A 21,423-nucleotide genomic window follows, 5' to 3' on the forward strand; every position below is an offset into this window, starting at 1 on the left:
GAGAGGAAGGAAACCGCTCAGGGATTTCACCATGAGGCCAATGGTGACTTTAAAACAGTTACAGAGTTTAATGGCTGTGATAGGAGAAAACAGGATGGATCAACCACATTGTAGTTACTGTACAATACTAACCTAATTGACAGAGTGACAGAATAAAAAAGTATGCTTTCCACCAGACACTGGGAGATTAATTAACCTTTCAGCTGGTCAATAACCTAAAATAAAAGGCCAAATCTATACTGGAGTTGCTATTAAAGATTAATGGGAAAATGTTGATCCAGGTGTGGAAAGACTCACAGCTGTAATCGCAGCCAAAGGTGATTCAACAAATGATTGACTCAGGGATACATATGTCAATGAGATATTTAAGTTTTTAATTTTCAATACATTTAAAAAAATGTCTCAAAACATATTCTCACTTTTCCATGATGGGGCATTGTGTGTAGATGGGTGAACACACAAATATATTTCATCCATTCCTACTTATATCAACACACTCGTAACAACATAATCGGTACGTAACTTCTATTCAATCAAATAAGCCATAACAGGTCTTCTCATTGACCTCCATACAAAAATTCCACGCTGGGTAAGCGAGAAAAAAAATTGAAAGAATGCCGCTTGCTGGAGAAGACAGAATTTGGGCCCAGTTATCTCTCTCGCTTCGCGCCTTCCTCTGTCTGAACTCATGGCTGTTTTACTCTACAATAAAAATATCAACCTCTGTCCCAAACACAGACTGCAGCTTAGGCTCTAAAACCGGTAAGTGGAAGTATGTTAATATGTGGAACCTTTAGTATGTGCAGCTTTTTTTAACGACAAAACAATTAGTGAGGTCTTCCTTGGAGGTACCATTTTAAAGCATTCTAAACTGCAAGTAATGTAGTGAGTCGTTCCAAAATAAACTTCTCAGTCTTTCTAGCCATAACCTTTGAGCTGTAAATACTACTCCCAATCAACTCACGTAAGCAAAGCTGAATCGCCTTAGGTCAGCAATCATAGTAAGACATCAAATATAAAATCAAGTTTAGTAGTAAAGGAAGAGTTTAATGTCACGCATACATGCCAGAGGCAGCCTTTCTATTTAACAGGGAGGGTCATTCAGACAGACTCCTATAGTTTCAAGGGGAGAAGAGGCAGAGCAGGCCTTTTAAACGTGGTCATGCTTGTTTCCCCTAGTGAGACAAAGTGTCAGTTAGCCGAAGCAAAGCCTGCAGCCCTTCTGCTCTCTGACAAACCCTGAGGTCCCCACATAAATCTTACTGCAATGTTATCTCTACTCAGACCCAGGGAGGCAATCCTCTTAGCTCCCTCACCCAACACACAGAGAGAGAGAGAGAGAGAGAGAGAGAGAGAGAGAGAGAGAGAGAGAGAGAGAGAGAGAGAGAGAGAGAGAGAGAGAGAGAGAGAGAGAGAGAGACAGACATACAGACAGAGAGAACCCTATATAAAATGTACACAGTTTATGTGTGAAGGAGAGAGAAAACCCCAGAGAAACAGAAAGAGTCGGAGAGAGAACCCTACAGTATATAGATGTATAGAGCCCTATATAGGTGTATGGTACCAGTTGATGACAGAAAGCTAAATGGAAGGAACACATCCACCCTGATAGTGGGCTGTGACCATTAGCTGCTTTACCTGGTAGAGAGCCAGAGAATGGCCATATCTCTGCAGAGGACCACTATTGATTGGCACCACATCCCAAGTGCTGCTCTCCATATTATAACTGCAGAGAGGGGAAAAAAGAGTCAGGCCTGGGAACATTCAACAAATAGATAGATAGAGTGGAGGGAGAAGTTAGTGATACAGAGAGATATTACAGGGAAAGGGAGACAAAGAGAGATGAAGTAATCGAGATGAGAGAGAGAGACAGAGAGTTTTGGAGCAAAAGACCCACAGAGAGAAGGCAAAAGACAGGAAGGAGAGAGACAAATATATGAGGTAAATAGACACTGTCATGTTTTGTCTTATATTGTCTTGTCATTTTGCTTTTCCCTCTGTTCGCTTTCCCCCTGCTGGTCTTTTTAGGTTCGTTCCCCTTTTTCTCTCTCCCTTCCTCTCTCTCTTCTCTCTACCGTTCAGTTCCTGCTCCCAGCTGTTCCTATTCCCCTAATCAATCATTTAGTCTTCCCACACCTGTTCCCTATCTTTTTCCCTGATTAGAGTCCCTATTTCTCCCCTTGTTTTCCGTTTCTGCCCTGTCGGATCCTTGTCTATTGTTCACCGTGCTGTGTCTGTGTATCGCCCTGTCGTGTCGTGTTTCCCTCAGATGCTGCGTGGTGAGCAGGTGTCTGAGTCTGCTACGTTCAAGTGCCTTCCCGAGGCAACCTGCAGTTCATGATCGAGTCTCCAGTCTGTTCTCGTCATTACGAGTGGAATTATGCTTTATGATTGTAGATTTACTTTACTGGATTAAAGACTCTGTTTTCGCCAAGTCGCTTTTGGGTCCTCATTCACCTGCATAACAGACACAGAGAGATGAAGAGAAAGAGGGGGAAAGACAGGCACACAGCCAGAAAGACAGACAGTTCCAGGCCTCTCTTCAGTCAGTGCCTTACTTGAGCACCATGTGGAAGGAGCTGTAGTTGAAGGTGTATCCTCCAACGACCCACATGAGTTTCCCGTGGACCACAGTCTTATGGGAGGCCCTGCCCAGAGACTGTCCGAAGGGCTTGACGTTGGGCATCACCCAAAAAGACTCTGTGGATGGTACTGACAGAGCACAGTCTGGACCTGGAGAGGATGACAACACATGACTCAAACACATGACAAATACCTACAAATACATGAGGTGTGTTTGTAGCGAAAGAGTCATCAAAAATACTTCAATACACAGCACCACAGCACCACCTGCTGGTGAAGGGCCTGATAACACAGCCTATGTCATGAGGGGGGTCAGCCATGATGGTGAAGACCTCAAATGCTAACAGGACCCCACCACCCAGAGGCCAACTGGTGGCAGAACCATTAGGGGTTTTAATCAGGAGGGAGGGACTGATTCAACAAACCCAATTTTGAGAAGTACCGATGATATTGGCCTCTGTTGGCCTCTATTAGAGTGGGGGACAGACAGTGGAATGGGTGGATGTGATCGGGTCTATGGGCCAGCACGCTGTCTAACCCAATACATCAGTGGAGAAAACCTCATTAGTGTATTATAATCAATGACCAGCAACTAGTAAAACAGCAGTGGCACCGGCTCTGTCTCATTGAGAGGTGCTTGGTTGGTTCTACTGTAAGGATGAAGTATTATGTTGTATGTTGTATTTATTTGCACCAAGGAAAATAAGTGAAAGACAAAACAGTACAGATAATACAGGTGAGGTTGTAAGCCCAAAAGGCTTGTGATGAGCCACACCACAGGTAAAAGTACAAAAGTGTGTTCAATCAGTTAAACAAAGCATATGAATTATAATTGTATATTATATACTCAGTATACCATGTTTGATTGATTGAGTTTGTATGAGAAAGAGATAGAGAGAGATAGGATACATGGAGGGGATTATTGGGTAGTTTGGTTCATCAGGCTGACCCCCAGATTGAGGGATGATGAGGTTTTGGCAAAGTAAAGATAAGAATTCCAGAGTGTGGTACCTCTGTATCTGATAGAGAATTGACTATGTGAGGTGCGCAGGTGGGGAGGGTGAAAGTTATCGCAGTGTCTTGTGTCATATAGATGGATTTCAGAAAGAACCTGGAAGAATCCATTGAAGGGTTTAGGTAAACTGTCTGGGAAGTATGAGTGTTTGAAGATGAAAGTAGATGAAAGTGCATAATTGGGGTACATTAATGTCATAATTAGACAATATAGTGAGTTTCTTAAACAAAGGTGCAGATGGAGCCAGGTAATTAGTGAGGTGGCTAGTCTTTTGTATGATGAGTAAATTGTGTAGGAAGGAGGCATATGTACTGGCCCAGGCAATACTACAGTAAATGAGATATCGGTATAGAGTTAGGATGTAAGCCTGATGAACCAAACCACAAATCTTTCTGATGATAACAACAGATTTCATCACTTTGCTGCTGTCACGTCCTGACCTTAGTTCCTTTTTTATGTCTCTATTTTGCTTTGGTCAGGGCGTGAGTTGGGGTGGGCATTCTATGTTTTTCATTCTGTTTTGTTCTGTGTGTTGTATTTCTATGTGTTTTGCCTGGTATAGTTCCCAATCAGAGGCAGCTGTCAATCGTTGTCTCTGATTGAGAACCATACTTAGATAGCCTGTTCCCACCTGTGTTTGTGGGTAGTTGTTTTCTGTTTTTGTATTCTGTACCAGACAGAACTGTTTCGGTCATTCTCTTTTGTTGTTTTTCCATTCAGTGTTTAATTCAGAATTTTAAATGATGGCCTAGGAAGAGTGGGTTAACTGCCTTGGTCAGGGGCAGAACGACATATTTTTACCTTGTCAGCTTGGCGATTTGATCTTGCGACCTTTCGGTTACTAGTCTGACGCTATAACCACTAGGCTACCCTGCTGCCCCAATGCTTGGCATTCAAGCCAAAGAGTTCAATCAGACCAGAGAATCTTGTTTCGTATGGTCTGAGTCCTTTAGGTGCCTTTTGGCAAACATCAAGCAGGCTGTCATGTGCCTTTTTACTGGCTTTTGTCTGGCCACTCTACCATAAAGGCCTGATTGGTGGAGTGCTGCAGAGATGGTTGTTCTTCTGGAAGGTTCTCCCATCTCCACAGAGAAACTCTGGAGATGGGAGAATGCCGAGAGAATGCCAAGAGTGTGCAAAGGTGTCGTCAAGATAAAGGCTGGCTACTTTGAAGAATCTCAAATATAAAATATTTGATTTTAACACTTTTTTTGTTACATGATTCAATATGTGTTATTTCATAGTTTTGATGTCGTCACTATTCTACAATGTCGAAAATAGTACAAATAAAAATATTAAAAAATAAATAAACTTGAATGAGTAAGTGTGTCCAATATTTTTTTTAGAAAGTAATATTTCATGATCAACCGTGTCAAACAATTTGGATAAATCTAAAAAGATGCCAAGAGTGTATTCATTGTTAAGGTCTGTACAGATTTTATCCACAAGTTGCAAAAGGGCCATATGTGGCGTAGTTTTTACAAAAACCATATTGGTGTTCAATAGTGTTGAATTAAATATTTGAACATTCTCTTATACAGCTATTTTTCTAGGATTTAAAAAAACATGGTAGTCCAGATATATAGATATTTTTAATTTGTCAAAGTTATTGGATCCTCAGATTTATACCGGGGAATAACTTTGGCAATTTCCTAATCGTTAGGTACAATACCAGATTTGGTGAAGATATACTTTTGAGGTTCTGTAATCAAGGAAGACACTGATTTCACCAAAGAGGCACCAATGCTGATATCTTTAAGTTACCAATTACCTCCATTACATCAGGAGGATCAAACTGAAGCAGAGAAGGGAAATGTCCCTTAATGTTATCGAAGGGATTTCCATCAGTTTTTTCCATTTCTTTGACAGAGGAACCCACATTCATAAAGAAGTTATTCACATGAAATACCATCAGGATCACTATAGATCTTATTTCCAACAATAAATGAAGATGGGATAGCTGGAGATGCATTTTCTTACTCAACAGTTGATTGACGATTTTCCAAGATGACTTCATATTATTTTAGGACTCTTGGAATTTGTTTGTAAAATATATTTTTGGGGATATCCGAAGTAGGTGAGTACATTTGTTCTGATACTTTTTGTAATTTGCAGAATTCAGGAAAAACTTTATACAACTTTTTTTTTTACTGACCTATGATCAATAAGCATGAGAAAATGAACTGGTCACTCTTGTGGGATCATAAATGAGGGGATACAGATAGCTGAAATCAGAAGCAGTGAGTGGTTCTCACTTTTAAATACATTTCTCGTAAATCACCCAATATAAAACACGTTTATCTTCAATATTAATTCAATCCAAGGTTGACACAAGGATATCAATGAAACAAACTACCAATGTCAGAATCGGGTGGCCTCTTTACAGGTTGTTAAATTGCTTAACATTTCTGGTAATAGTCAGGACATTTATGCCAGGATCAACCCAATCATTATATTGATTGTTCGCGTCATTGATATCTAATGGGTTAAATACCATGTTATCAGGGTTGATATCCTGCCCAACTAAGAGATACACAGTCGGAATCATCCAGATCATACAGGGAGTGGAACGGAAACATAGAAGTGCATGCCTCACATGTCCAATACAACCACATTTGTGTTAGTTTTATCAATAGGGATGCACTTCCTATGGAATGCACATGGACACAGTCCACATAACACCACTGAAGACTCCAGAGGGTTATGACATTAAGAACAATGCCTGTTTTCGGTCATGAGGTTAGATGAAAACTCATGAACAAAGTAGAGTAAATATGTGTATGAATACATCACCAAAACATACAGTATTCAAGTGAGAACAAAACCTCCATTACCACTAGATGGCAGACATGGAATATAAAGGTCTCTCCTCTTGGTGAACAGACAATTGAGCCCCACAGGGGATGCGTCATAATACCCAGAAAACTTCGCGGTCAAACATTGAAATGGTCCCAATTGTTTTTACCAGCATTCATTTGATCCATTGTGGATTTTAGAAACACTTCAAATAAGGGTTGTGTTTCGTGCAGACGTACCCTGGCGTGATGTTTCGATAACCATGTAAACCTCGGACAAGGTGACTTTCATCAATATATTCAGCTCTGTTTACTCTCAGGTTCGAAAAGGCTAATTAGCATCAAAGTCGACATCATACAAGACTACAAATCCCTGCAAACTCCTGCACGTCATCCCTAGCTGACACCAGCACAAAATATAAAACAGCATATTGTGATTGCGATGGGCGAGTTACAAATGGACAAATGTCATGCGTAAGGTAGGTTTTATAGAAAACACTAGATCAACTCCAGCAGAGTGAGAAACACAATTAACACTCAAAACAAGGAAGCCATCTCTAAACACAGCTATATCAACACCCTGCTTGTCAATTGAACAGGTACATGTTGCTGCTGTCATTTGTGAGCTGCATTCAGTCTGAACCCCAGGAAAAAGCAGGAGGACAGCACTACACAGGAGAAAAGGGTAGCGAAACAGTACACCACAAAACTTTTAAACATGTTACTGAGTCTAGATGTTATCAAATCAGAAGCACAACAAGGGAAGAAAGCAGCATAGGGAAAATGGGTGAAGGTAGGCTGCGTTTATAGAGATAAGATGGAAAGTTCCAAAGTGCCCAAAGTTGAGGCACCTTGGGCCATAAAAGGCATAGTGTGGAATAAGGGGTAGCTAGAGAGAAGGTTGGTCATGGAATAGAGATAAAAATGGAGTGCTAGTGTGCCTGCACCCCTTTGAAATCGTTGTTACAAATATCCGGCCCACCTCCTGTCATACTCAGGGTCTCAGCGTGTCCCTTGACGTCATTCCGTCTCAGTTGCAGCGCTCAAATCCTGGTCATCGTGTGTCTGATAATCATAACATTAAAGACGACGAGTGATCACAGAATTCCACAAATTGAGCCATTGACAATACAACTTAAGCATTGAGGACAGCATTTAGTTGACAACATGGTGGTTTACACTATCTTGCCCCAGCTGTAGGTCCATTTGAGTGTGTGGTTACATAGGCCTGCACATCAACCAGTACCGGGGCCATTGGAGACTTGGAATCGTTCCTCTCAAAGTGCTGCTTGAATGTCTTCGGGTCTGCCTCTATAAAGGTCAAGTACAACATGGAGGAAGTTAACAATCTGTGGCTTTAGTTTGAATTCAAAGTTGACACAAATGATAAACTAAGCAATACGATACAACAAACTACTACACATGAAAGACTGTCCCACACAGGCCAGTACAATAGTCTACACATGGAGAGGAACCTAAAAAGGCACATACAATACAAAACAATCCTACTCACCTGACAAACAGGGCAGGTGTGGAACAGGGCTGCCCAGGATGCAGTCTTCTGGTTCGCAGCTGCTACCTTCTTTTTAGCAGCCGCCACCATGGCATCAGTCAACAAGTTCAACTTGAGAGTGGAGCATGTGCTATATATAAACCTGGAATACTGTTCCAGGTTGAAACAGCTAACCTAGTTGAGAGGTGATAAGACTCAGGCACACCCATTGGTTCTGGAATAGAGAAGGTGCAAGTAAGGTTAGCAATTTGGCATCAATAACATGACAGTAATTCTACCTCAAAAACAATCATTTAAAACCCACCACAGCAGGTAGGACTAAATAAGGTTACATAACCTTGCCTACAAGCTATACTAATGATCTGCTGTCCAGAGGGAAACAGCTAACATATCAATGTTTTCCTGCAGTAAAGTAAGCACACACTGTTGACTCGAGAGGATGCTAGAGATCAGTCCATCTCTGAAACCTGTCAAAAAGCCAGACTTAAATCATGTAGATAGCTAGGATACACCTCGGTATTAGGCTACCCACCCCTCACCCATAGACACAAACACACATTATCATCAAGAACGCCTAGCCCTAGCTTCATCATCTAAGTTAGCTAGTTAGTTAACTAGATGGCTTTTATAAACCAACAGTCTAGCTAAAGAAAGCTAAACTCGTTTTTATGAATTTCTCATGCATTTAAAATGGCTAGACAATCTGCAGCCATCTAGCCAGGCTAATGTTGCTAACTAGCTGACCATGATCTACTGTAGCTAGCTAGATAACAGGCATTTTCAATGTCAAACTTGCCCAAGACAGTTAACAGAATTGTCAATTTAATCAACTTTAGCCAATTTATTAATTACAAAATGTAGCTCACATAAGATCCAGAGATTCTTACCTTTGCCTCGATTCGGCAGTCTTTTCCAGATCATCATGGCCCTGGTGAGTGACGTGAAGCTTGAGACAGGCATTTGTCATTCTGTATGATAGCCACATTAGCAGCTAATTAGCATTACATTTTTGAGGAGTAAATAGAGGTGAATATACTGATAAAAGTCACCTTGTCCGAGAGAGATTCATATGATTATCAAAACTTCACGCCAAGATAAGCCGACATGAAACGCAACTCTTATTTGAAGTGTTTCCAAAATCCACGATGGATAAAATGAATGGTGGAAAAACAATTGGAACCATTTCTGTTTGACCGCTAGGTTTATTGGGTATTATGACTCATACTGTGGTAGACTATATATAGCAAGTATTATATTTTTAGTGTAGCATGTATGAATAAGGCGGTTGGATTATAGTTCAGAGAGAATGAAGAAACCTATGGTCTTCCATCATCACCTCAAGGTTAGATTGTTAGAGCATGGGATACTCAACATCAAAGGCTCCAGCTGTCAAACTGTCGAAAGAGTGTTGGACATTATCCAACAGCTCGCGTGGATCCTAAAACGTGTCAACATGACCCCATTCTCTTCATATAAACAAAGACTGTCATAGAGTGTCTGCTGAACACACCGGGTGTCAGCTTGTATTACTGTAGCAAATGAGACATGGTCTCTGTGCACCTATGTTCGCAGTTCTCTTGTCAGCCAGAAAATAGCCGTGTGACTCAATCTACAAGAACACAAAGAACTTACCTTTGTCATTGAAGAAAGAATGAATGAACCCTATAAATCACCATGAAGATACCACACCATGGTGACAACCTTGACACAATGTTAGAATAACCATGGCCCTAGCCCCACCTTGCCAGCTGTCGTTACAGACACAGCTTTTCTCCCCAGTGAGGTCACAGTAGCCATGGTCGGGGCTGCCACAGTTGTTCCTGCAGTAGGGGATGTCACAGGCCTCGCCCTTCCAATACTTCTCACACTCACAGTACACCCGGCTGGCGATGGAGTTCCCTGTGCTGCATTTCCCATGGCCTGAGCAGTTATTGGGGCACGAGTTGACCCTGCAGACACAGAAAAGAGAGAGGTGGGGGGGGATGTACATTTGGAAAGGTCATCATTGTAATAATTGACGAAAGACAAATAGCTGACAGAATGATTGATTAACAGAGGTGATTGACATCCATTGAAGCATTATTTTTCTGGGAGCAGAACAGATTGAGTGAGATACAGAGGAATCCAGAGAGAATTAGAAAGAAGCGTGAAAGAGATACAGACAAAATAATTGAGAAAAAGGGAGGGTACAGTAGACAGAGAGACAGAAGTCAAGGATTCAGGATAATGCATGGGCTTTTCAGCAACAGGGGGACGATAATGTTTAGGGCTGTGACAGCAGCGTTGCTATGGCAACACCTTTATGGCCACATGGAGTATGTCTGTGCTGGAGGCCTTGAGGCTGTGCTAGACTCTAGTCTGCTGCTTTGTGAGGCAACCCAATAAATACTTTTTCAGAATCTCACACACACACACGTCTCTCGTGTCTCAATGGGTGTTATCTCCTTAGCTGTAATGGTGTTCCCCAGCGACTCCTGTGACAGACATTGTAGACCCTAGAGAGGTTGGGATGTGGTCTGAGGTTTTATGTGTGCAGGAACACATAGAGAGGAAAGACAATTTAAAGGGGATATGGCTCTTAATCATCCCACTGTCTGCTACTGAGACAGAGACTTCCCCAATGGTGATGTACTGTAGAGGTGAGGACTTTGTAAATGTAAAGTGTGTTTATTGGCTGGGGCCACTCACGAGTAGGAGATGTGGAATCCAGTCAGGTTGTAGGCAGCGTCACTGAAAAAGTGCAACAGTGCATATCCAGAGGTGGCTACCACTTCCGGAACAGTCTCGTTCCCTCTCGTTTCCGGGACAACGAGACCGCTGTGGGAGAAGAAGAAAAGTACATTAATGATGGAGTATTCACACACACACAAAACACAAATGCATACTAAGCTCCAAAAGCATGCTGGGTAAATGATCACCCAGTCACCCTTGACTGCTGAGCTGGGATTGCTGTCACCATGACAACCCCCCCTTCCCTCACTACATCATTGGGAGAAAGTGATTCCTTTCTCTCCTTGGGATCGATCCTTCTATCGCATGGAGGATCAGGCTCAGGCCTGAACAGCACAGCACACACAGTACACACAGCAAAGCCACATCAAGGTTATCGGAGATAATCTGTTTACCAGCAGTCAGACAGAGTCCCCACTGGGAGGACCACACCCAGGCTCCTAGGCGCAACACAAAAACCACACAGCCAATACTGATGGACCAGGGGAGAGTCAATGGTGAAGGACCCCCAGTGGATAAAATTACATTGTGGACCTATTGTTCAAAGGGAAGGGGGGAGAGGGTGGCTAGGTGGGTGGAGAACATTGCTTCTCAAAACTGGAGAGGAGGAACACCTACAAGCTAAATGTAGAATATGAATCAATTGATTCATGGATAACACCCACTCGTTACCTACAGTATATTGCAGAAAGAGAACAATTCCTCTTCAGCTAGCCAGCATTCTGAATCCCTTCTGTGGGTGTTGCAGTACGTGTAGATTCTACAATCCTCTGTATGATTTAGCTGCATGTGTTCTGCACAAATTAGGCTTTGGAGGTATACAGTATTTGGTGTTCATGCATGCACAGTGACGCGCATACTAGAGAGTAAACATGTATCTACGTAGAGTATGATCACAGACCTGAATACTGCGACCAGAGGTGCATAGATGGAGTCTCCGTCATAGACGTACGTGTGGTCCCAGCTACATTCCGTGGCAAAATGGTTGAAGCGCAACCTGAGCACAGCGTTTGGGCTGGAGGACAGAACATAGAACATGGTTTAAAACGGGCCGCAGAGGTGCCTAGAACTTCACAAATGCCCACATCTGACCAGGATTCTTTACATTAGACAAAGAATTTAACACTAAGACCATTGACCAATGACGTTAATCAGTCTAAGAATGAATTCGTACTGCACGGAATGTAGAGAAAAGGGGGTATGAATAGCGATAGGCGGGAGGAGGAAAGAGAGAAAGAGCTACTTACTAGCCCTCGATCAGCCAGGTGCACTTGGTCTTGTACTTGTAGTTGATTGGTCCATCGGTGAGGGAACCCGATGGCTCTGTTAACCTAGCAAAGAGTGAAAAGCAGCAATTACTACATGGAGAGAGGGATGGATAGATAGGTTCACAGTTGGGTCACTATTTAAAAAGAAGATGGAGAATAAGCTATAGGATGAAAAATGCCAGGGGTACAGCCGACTAGAGATAGCTAACACTAACTATCCCTTATTCCCTCAGTCACTAGAGGCTATAAGCTTAATTCAAACTCCAAATAGGCGAGAATGAAGAAATGTTGTCCCATTTGCAACATGGACTGTCCCAATTAGGCCTACTAATAAGACACTCTGTTATTATACTCCTTTCCCTCTGCACAACAATCATACACTACACCTTATACATCATGAATAAGAAAACTGGCCAGCATATCAAATCTATTATATGAGGCCAATAAACATCACCAGGAAAAACACCTGCATCTCTTGGCTGAGTAGGAACACATAATAGAATGGCACTCAGCATGGTGAGAGACGGGGAGGGAGACAAACTTGTCAGCCGTGGTTTTGCCTGCTGCATTTTATGTGCATATAAATGAAAAACTACTCCAACCTATCTATCATATGAGCCCATCAATGTGGTGCAGCTACAGTACATTTCCTGTGATTAAGTATCGTCTAAGGTGTGTGTTTGAGTGTCTGTTTGTGCGTTGGCGTTCTCTACATGTGATCACATTGAGGCCCTTCCTCATTTCAAATGGGGAATTACGGGACAGATATGGGTCTGCTTTAAGGAGTCCTTAACTGAACAACAATCCCAACAACCATCTCAACCAATTACACTGAAACCAGGGCCATAATTTTCTGTAAACAAATCTGTGCGCAAGATGCAATTTGAAGCGTGGTAAATTTACTGTTGAAGAAAAAGCCCCGTTATACTAAAGCCATAATAACATACAGTGGGGCAAAAAAATATTTAGACAGCCACCAATTGTGCAAGTTCTTAAAAAGATGAGAGGCCTGTAATTTTCATCATAGGTACACTTCAACTATGACAGACAAAATGAGAAAATATTTATTTTCCACCATAATTTGCAAATAAATTCATAAAAGATCCTACAATGTGATTTTCTGGATTTGTTTTCTCATTTTGTCTGTCATAGTTGAAGTGTACCTATGATGAAAATTAAGTGGGAGAACTTGCACAATTGGTGGCTGACTAAATACTTTTTTGCCCCAATGTACATGTATTTTAAATGTTGCTTCCTCTTGGGCCCCCCACGGGCCTGGGCCCCCCACGGGCCTGGGCCCCCCACGGGCCTGGGCCCAGGGGCTTCAGCCCTGCTAAGCCCCTGCATTAAACCATCCCTGACTGAAACCACAAGATAAAATACAAGAGTGTAAAAGAAAATCTTTAGCTTTCACATTCAGAAAGCATCTACCCTGTTTAACGGACATTACCTCCATCTTCAGCCACACATCCCTATAGAGATTATTAGACAATGCTATTTTCAGTTCACCCTGATGTAATGGGACAAAACAGAAGACTATTGAAGGAGAGCCAGGAGCTGATGTCTTCAGGACATTGACATGTCCCCAGTATTTGACATAGCATTCTCACTGCTGGGAACCTGGGACACTGTGGTCATCTGGCACCTAGCCACATCACTCCCTGGCATCAGCCTAGAACACAAACCCTCCAACTACACGGTGTGTGTGTGTGTGTGTGTGTGTGTGCGTGTGCGTGTGCGTGTGCGTGTGCGTGTGCGTGTGCGTGTGCGTGTGCGTGTGCGTGTGCGTGTGTGTGTGTGTGTGTGTGTCTAGGGGGTGCGTTGTAGGGGATCTAAGGTTGAGCAGTGACTCTCATATTCACATATCAGCAGAGCCGAGACCTTATCACAATGACCTTATGTCACAACATATCATGTAGAAGACACAACACCAATGACTTCTCAACAACCTTGATGCACAGCAGAATATGCATTAATGGAACCGCTCTGCAAACTGACAGAAATCACACACGTCTGGAATCATGCAGAGAGTACATTCAGCATGGAGTGAATTTAGCGAACCCCCTACTGAGTGGCATGACGGAGACAGAACGACAACTGCACTTTACACAGTTACATTTTCAAAGGCATCTCCAGGGAATTATACAGAAAGAAAGTTAAAGAGAGTCAGAGAGAGAGATAGAAAGAGAGAGAAAGTGGCCGAGAGCCAGCAGAGCGACTAGACTAGCAAAAACCCAAACTAAGCTGCATTGCGTTGCGTGTCTGAGCTAGGAGCTAGTACTGACAGTACAACCCATCTGGCAGAGGTCATCCAGGACAACCAGTTCAGGGCCTGTGGCAGGGGTAGGATGAGGAACACACACACATGGACGGACGGACGGACGGACGGACGGACAGACAGACAGACAGACTATAAACAGGCGCTGTCTAAGCCAAGATAGGCCAAACAACGCTACATTATACCACTCATGACAGGAGTTGGATCAAGGCCCTTGAGGGGCAAATGTGATGTCTCCCTGTAAAACAGACAGATTGCAGCGCAGCCTGACTCCAAGGCGGCATACTTACAAATACCGCCAAGTGAGTGAGCTTCCACCTGGTTATGTTTGGGTCTCTCTCACTCTAGCTCTCTTTCACTCTCATTACCGCTCATTCACACTCACTCTCTATCTATCTCTCTCACACTCTATCTCACTTTAATCCCAGGGATTGGAATAGAACTATTCATCTATCTCGAAGGCAGAGCTCAGATTGCTGTACTACACAGTTCTTATCCAATCCAAACAGACTACAACCAACAAGCTCAAATATTCAGATGAAACTCTTATGTTATTGGTGTAATGTCAGTTTGCGAGAGAGAGATATTGTGTAGGTGAGTGTTTTCTACTCTGAGCCTGGGAGGAATATATTACTGACCGCCTGCAGTCATGATGGAGACATCAAAGGCACAATTCATACTGTATTCCATGCAGGTAACAGACATCGTGGAGAGTATAATGATACAGATAGCAGTACATTAATAGTCCTATGCTCTTTCCTTTAGTGTTAAACCCTTAACCTGGACAAGCACATTGATCGTTTTTCTAAAGAGCATTTGAAGGACATGAGGATAAATGGTCAGACTTTTTAGACTTCAATCATGTGCCAATCTGACCACATTCAGGCCTATTGTCAAGAGGGGTCTAAGGCTGAGCCTTATAAGCATGAAATGCTACTAGGACTTAACGAGTGCATCTCAAATTGGAGTGAAGTGTGGAGGCCCATACATCTTTAATGTGGACCTGGAATGTCTTTGAAAAACGCCTGAGAACCTGAGCCACTCAAAATGCAAACGCAAAATTCCACAACACCCAACACAGAGTTCTCACAGCGAGGTAGCTTTAGAAGATTAGACCAGCAGCAGACTCTCCCACAGAACGCAGGAAGACGAGGAGGCTTTAACCAAAGTGCTTCTCCTCCTCCTTTTAGAATTCCACAAGAACAGAGACACATAAAAAAGGCAGAGGAGTGGAGGTATGGGAGGCGAGTCAACCGTTATGAAATATTAATCTCCTCTGAGTGAATAATTGATTGTGTGTAGCAGATAGATGCACAGCGGCCGGTGTGAATCCCTTGACACTTCAGACTAGAAATGCAAGTTCCTCAGGTGGTGTGGGTAAAGTAACTATCTCTTTTCATCATCCCCCCTGCTATGCTCTCTTCTTCGCTCACTGTCACTCTCTTCCTTCCTCTATCTCTCTCTCACACACACTTGCTTTCTGGGAAACAGATCCTGTCACACACATTCTGACCTGGAAAAGAAGTGGAAAATCCCTGTTGGTTTCACTTCCCTAAGGACACACCGACAGACTGGGAGGGGGAGCAGAAGAGACTGTGACAAATATCTATTGCAGAGGAGAACAGGGAAGGATATACTGTAACATACAGTAGCCTATCACAGCCCGCTAACCTAGTGACACCACAGGAAGCATGTGCTGATCTATATGACCTCTGACCTCTAGTCCACACGTGACTAATTTAAAAGGTTCTGGTTCCTTGGAGAGAAGACATCATCCTGTGACCTCACCATTAGTTTACTCCCAACTCTCTGCTCTCGCTGAGTCAGACTCTCTTCACAGCTGCGTTCTCCCCTACCACTTCTCCTCCTTCAACTTTCCTCACTGCACAATTATAGCAAATTGTTCATGATGCACAGATTTTCAATCAGCTACAGTACTTTCTGCTTGTTACTTGGTAGCAACACTCCATGTTTCTTCTCTCCTGGGCTGTGTTCAGTGTTCTGAGCATACCTGTCCCACTCAGGGAGCTCTGACTGACCTGTCTCTCTGTCAGAAGCAGATCAAAGACTTGCTCCCACACTGCACAAGGGCTCTTGTACTAATTCATGAGTCCAGAGAGACTACATGGCAGAAGCGGAGAGAAGTGGTGAACAGGACCAGTTAGATAACCTCATTAATACAGCCTGGCACTAGAGGGAAATGGTATTAAGAGAGGCCTCATGCATACTGACACTATCTAGACCTAGTCTGATCACATGGAGGAAGAGCATGCCCATAGTTCAGGTTCACGTGAGGAAGATATACAGAGTGTGAAATGAGTCTATGTGGGAACTTTTTGTTCTTTTGATTTCTGTAAGCAGTAGCTGGAGAGGTGTACAGTATGGATAAACAGGAGTAAAATCAACCATTACTTAGATTTATAAAATTCCTCAAATGTCTCTGAAACAATGAATGATACAGAAGACTGATATGCAAATCCCTATAGTTAAATATCTGGTCACTCTGTCGTTATCATGAGTGTCAATAAAGCACAGTCATGCTTCCCTCTCTATTTTTCAACCAATAAAAACACTTAAAAAATCAGGAAAACAGAAATGCATTATATTGTTCAACATATAGAGAGTCCAAGTTTGTGAAAACTTTCACCCAAGGGTAAGTATACATACACGCATACACACACAAACAGACACACAAAGACAGATCTAGCTTGTGGACAAAGAGCTTAGTGAGTGTCCAGTCAGCTGATAGTGACCTCATCTCAAGTGTTATACAACGTCGTCCCCTGTTAAAAAAAAACAATAAAAAATACTCCCCTGTTCAAGACAACTGCTTTCTCTGGGGACGGAGCAGGACAGCTCCCTTACTGTCACAGGACAGCTCCCTTACTGTCACAGGACAGCTCCCTTACTGTCACATAGCATCTATAGAGATTAGAGAACGACCGAGCTGATATATTGGGAGGATATTGACCTTTTCAAGTCTAACGGCCATCAGCCCTTCTCTATCGGCATTGCCGATAGTCCCTCTACATTGCAAAACTGCTGCTATGCCAGCCGCCACTCACTGCCTGAGCCACGAGCACTGCACAATGCAGAGGAGCTGGGGGAAGTTGCAGCAGCAGCAAGCTAGCTCATTCTCCAACTGAAAGGTGCAGTATTGAGAAACGGATGAATTGACACAGTGTCCAAAATACAACTCCTGTCGCAAATATTAGTTTTGTTTAATTCACTAATAATAAGGCTTATGTCAACATGCCGTGACATGCATGCAATAAGCAAGCTAACTTGCTATGTTACCTGTTAGCAAAGATTGCGATAACCCTTTTATCTGTGGTGTTAACTAGCTAGCTATATTAGCTACTATGCTAGATAGCTGGCTCGATAAACATGGTGCAAAGATATCAGATAAGATCTAATAGCCAACATACAGTGCCTACGGAAAATATCCAGACCCCTTGACTTTTTCTAAACGTTACAGCCTTATACTATAACTGATTAAATCGTTTCCCCCCCCCCCCATTAGTCTACACACAATAACCCATAATGACAAAGCAAAAACAGGATTTATTTGACTGAAATATCACATTTACATAAGTATTCAAACCCTTTACTCAGTGTTGTAATCACCTTTGGCAGTGATTACAGCCTTGAGTCGTCTTAGGTATGTCGCTACAAGCTTGGCACACCTTTATTTGGGGAATTTCTCCCAGTCTTCTCTGCAGATCCTCTCAAGCTTTGTCAGGTTGGATGGGGAGCGTCGCTGCACAGCTTATTTCAGGTTTCCCCAGAGATGCTCGATCAGGTTCAAGTCCGGGCTCTGGCTGGGCCAGTCAACGTCATTCAGAGACTTGTCCCGAAGCCACTCCTGCGTTGTATTGGCTGTGTGCTTAGGGTCGTTGTCCTGTTGGAAGGTGAACCTTCACCCCAGTCTGAGGTCCTGAGCGCTCTGGAGCAGGTTTTAAACGAGGATCTCTCCGTACTTTGTTGCATTCATCTTTGCCTCGATTCTGGTCTTCCAGTCGCTGAAAAATCCCCACAGCATGATGCTGCCACCACCATGCTTCACTGTAGGGATGGTGACATGTTTCCTCTGGAAGTGATGCTTGGCATATCAGGCCAAATAGTTCAATCTTAGTTTCATCCGACCAGAGAATCTTGTTTCTCATGGTCTGTGAGTCTTCAGGTACATTTTGGCAGACTCCAATGTGCCTTTAATGAATGGCTTCTGTCTGGCCACTCTGCCACAAAGACCTGATTGTTGGAGTGCTGCAGAGATGGTTGGCCTTCTGGAAGGTTCTCCCATCTCCACAGAGGAACTAGAGCTTTGTCAGACTGACCATCAGGTTCTTGGTCACCTCCCTGACCAAGGCCCTTCTCCCCCGATTGCTCAGTTTTGCCGGGCGGCCAGCACTAGGAAGAGTCTTGGTGGTTCCAAATCTCTTTCATTTAAGAATGGAGGCCACTGTGTTCTTGGGGACCTACAATGCTGCAGAAATGTTTTGGTACCCTTCCCCAGATTTCTGCCTCGACACAATCCTGTCTCAGAGCTCTACGGACAATTTATTCGATCTCATGGCTTGGTTTTTCTCTGACATGCACTGTTTACTGTGGGACCTTATATAGACAGGTGTGTGCCTTTCCAAATCATGCCCAGTCAATTGAATTTACCACAGATGGACTCCAATCAAGTTGTAGAAACGTCTCAAGGATGATCAATGGAAACAGGATGCACCTGAGCTCAATTTCAAGTCTCATAGCATAGGGTCTGAATACTTATGTAAATAAGGTATTTTACTCCCAAAAGGTAACAGGGAAGGAAAAGGCTAATAGCGTAGTCCGGGAGATCAGGCAAGAGGTTGATGACAGGAAATCTGATCGGCCAAAGTACAGGCAGGGTATAGGCAAAAAAGCGTTGTTAGTGAAGACTAATACGAAAATAAACAAAGCTCCAAATAGAATGTGTATCAAAACAAACAATACCTCACAATGATGGGGTGCAAAGAACTTAACTAAATAGTGTGTGGTAATGACATACAGGTGTGTGAACAGGTGATCAGAATTCAGGTGATTGGGATCTGGAGTGTGAGCTGCATTCAGGGGATCTATGTGTTTGAGAGTGGGAGCTAGAAAGTGGGCTGGAAAGTGAGCTGCGTTCAGGGGATTGAGAGTGTGAGTTGGAAGCAGACGTTACATTATGGGGTATTGTGTGTAGATTACTGAGTATGTTTTATTTAATTTAATCCATTTTAGAATAAGGCTGTAACGTAATAAAATGTAGAAAAATATCAAGGGGTCTGAATACTTTCCGAAGGCACTGTAGCTCGCTAATGTTAGTTGGTTATCATTTTGAACATGCACCAACGAGCCATATGATTTGCAGTGTAATGTTAGCTTCTTAATTTTTACATTTAAGTCATTTAGCAGACGCTCTTATCCAGAGCGACTTACAGATTGGTGCATTCACCTTATGACATCCAGTGGAACAGCCACTTTACAATAGTGCATCTAAATCTTAAAGGGGGGGGGGTGAGAAGGATTACTTTATCCTATCCTAGGTATTCCTTAAAGAGGTGGGGTTTCAGGTGTCTCCGGAAGGTGGTGATTGACTCCGCTGTCCTGGCGTCGTGAGGGAGTTTGTTCCACCATTGGGGGGCCAGAGCAGCAAACAGTTTTGACTGGGCTGAGCGGGAACTGTACTTCCTCAGTGGTAGGGAGGCGAGCAGGCCAGAGGTGGATGAACGCAGTGCCCTTGTTTGGGTGTAGGGCCTGATCAGAGCCTGGAGGTACTGAGGTGCCGTTCCCCTCACAGCTCCGTAGGCAAGCACCATGGTCTTGTAGCTGATGCGAGCTTCAACTGGAAGCCAGTGGAGAGAGCGGAGGAGCGGGGTGACGTGAGAGAACTTGGGAAGGTTGAACACCAGATGGGCTGCGGCGTTCTGGATGAGTTGTAGGGGTTTAATGGCAAAGGCAGGGAGCCCAGCCAACAGCGAGTTGCAGTAATCCAGACGGGAGATGACAAGTGCCTGGATTAGGACCTGCGCCGCTTCCTGTGTGAGGCAGGGTCGTACTCTGCGGATGTTGTAGAGCATTAACCTACAGGAACGGGCCACCGCCTTGATGTTAGTTGAGAACGACAGGGTGTTGTTCAGGATCACGCCAAGGTTCTTAGCGCTCAGGGAGGAGGACACAATGGAGTTGTCAACCGTGATGGCGAGATCATGGAACGGGCAGTCCTTCCCCGGGAGGAAGAGCAGCTCCGTCTTGCCGAGGTTCAGCTTGAGGTGGTGATCCGTCATCCACACTGATATGTCTGCCAGACATGCAGAGATGCGATTCGCCACCTGGTCATCAGAAGGGGGAAAGGAGAAGATTAATTGTGTGTCGTCTGCATAGCAATGATAGGAGAGTCCATGTGAGGTTATGACAGAGCCAAGTGACTTGGTGTATAGCGAGAATAGGAGAGGGCCTAGAACAGAGCCCTGGGGGACACCAGTGGTGAGAGCGTGTGGTGAGGAGATGTGGTGAGGAGACGCAATCCAAGCGTGGGCCGCGCCGGAGATGCCCAACTCGGAGAGGGTGGAGAGGAGGATCTGATGGTTCACAGTATCGAAGGCAGCCGATAGATCTAGAAGGATGAGAGCAGAGGAGAGAGAGTTAGCTTTAGCGGTGCGGAGCGCCTCCGTGATACATAGAAGAGCAGTCTCAGTTGAATGACTAGTCTTGAAACCTGACTGATTTGGATCAAGAAGGTCATTCTGAGAGAGATAGCGGGAGAGCTGGCCAAGGACGGCACGTTCAAGAGTTTGAGAGAAAAGAAAGAAGGGATACTGGTCTGTAGTTGTTGACATCGGAGGGATCGAGTGTAGGTTTTTTCAGAAGGGGTGCAACTCTCGCTCTCTTGAAGACGGAAGGGACGTAGCCAGCGGTCAGGGATGAGTTGATGAGCGAGGTGAGGTAAGGGAGAAGGTCTCCGGAAATGGTCTGGAGAAGAGAGGAGGGGATAGGGTCAAGCGGGCAGGTTGTTGGGCGGCCGGCCGTCACAAGACGCGAGATTTCATCTGGAGAGAGAGGGGAGAAAGAGGTCAGAGCACAGGGTAGGGCAGTGTGAGCAGAGCCAGCGGTGTCGTTTGACTTAGCAAACGAGGATCGGATGTCGTCGACCTTCTTTTCAAAATGGTTGACGAAGTCATCTGCAGAGAGGTAGGAGGGGGGGGGGGGGGGATTCAGGAGGGAGGAGAAGG

General features: G+C 43.9%; 1 protein-coding gene across 1 annotated transcript in view; it reads right to left on the reverse strand.

Annotated features, from left to right (window-relative positions):
• The window catches only part of LOC124038304 (attractin-like protein 1), a 354,502-nt gene that overhangs the window by 264,657 nt on the left and 68,422 nt on the right, over positions 1-21,423 (reverse strand). Inside the window, exons 2-7 of the mRNA XM_046354014.1 lie at positions 11,884-11,967; positions 11,538-11,651; positions 10,595-10,723; positions 9,647-9,855; positions 2,559-2,733; positions 1,639-1,726 (exon numbers count right to left, since the gene is read on the reverse strand). Of these exons, the coding sequence (XP_046209970.1) occupies positions 1,639-1,726; positions 2,559-2,733; positions 9,647-9,855; positions 10,595-10,723; positions 11,538-11,651; positions 11,884-11,967 (799 nt within the window). The remainder of the gene's footprint in view (positions 1-1,638; positions 1,727-2,558; positions 2,734-9,646; positions 9,856-10,594; positions 10,724-11,537; positions 11,652-11,883; positions 11,968-21,423) is intronic.

Source organism: Oncorhynchus gorbuscha, linkage group LG06, assembly GCF_021184085.1.
Source record: "Oncorhynchus gorbuscha isolate QuinsamMale2020 ecotype Even-year linkage group LG06, OgorEven_v1.0, whole genome shotgun sequence".
Taxonomy (NCBI): Eukaryota; Metazoa; Chordata; class Actinopteri; order Salmoniformes; family Salmonidae; genus Oncorhynchus; species Oncorhynchus gorbuscha.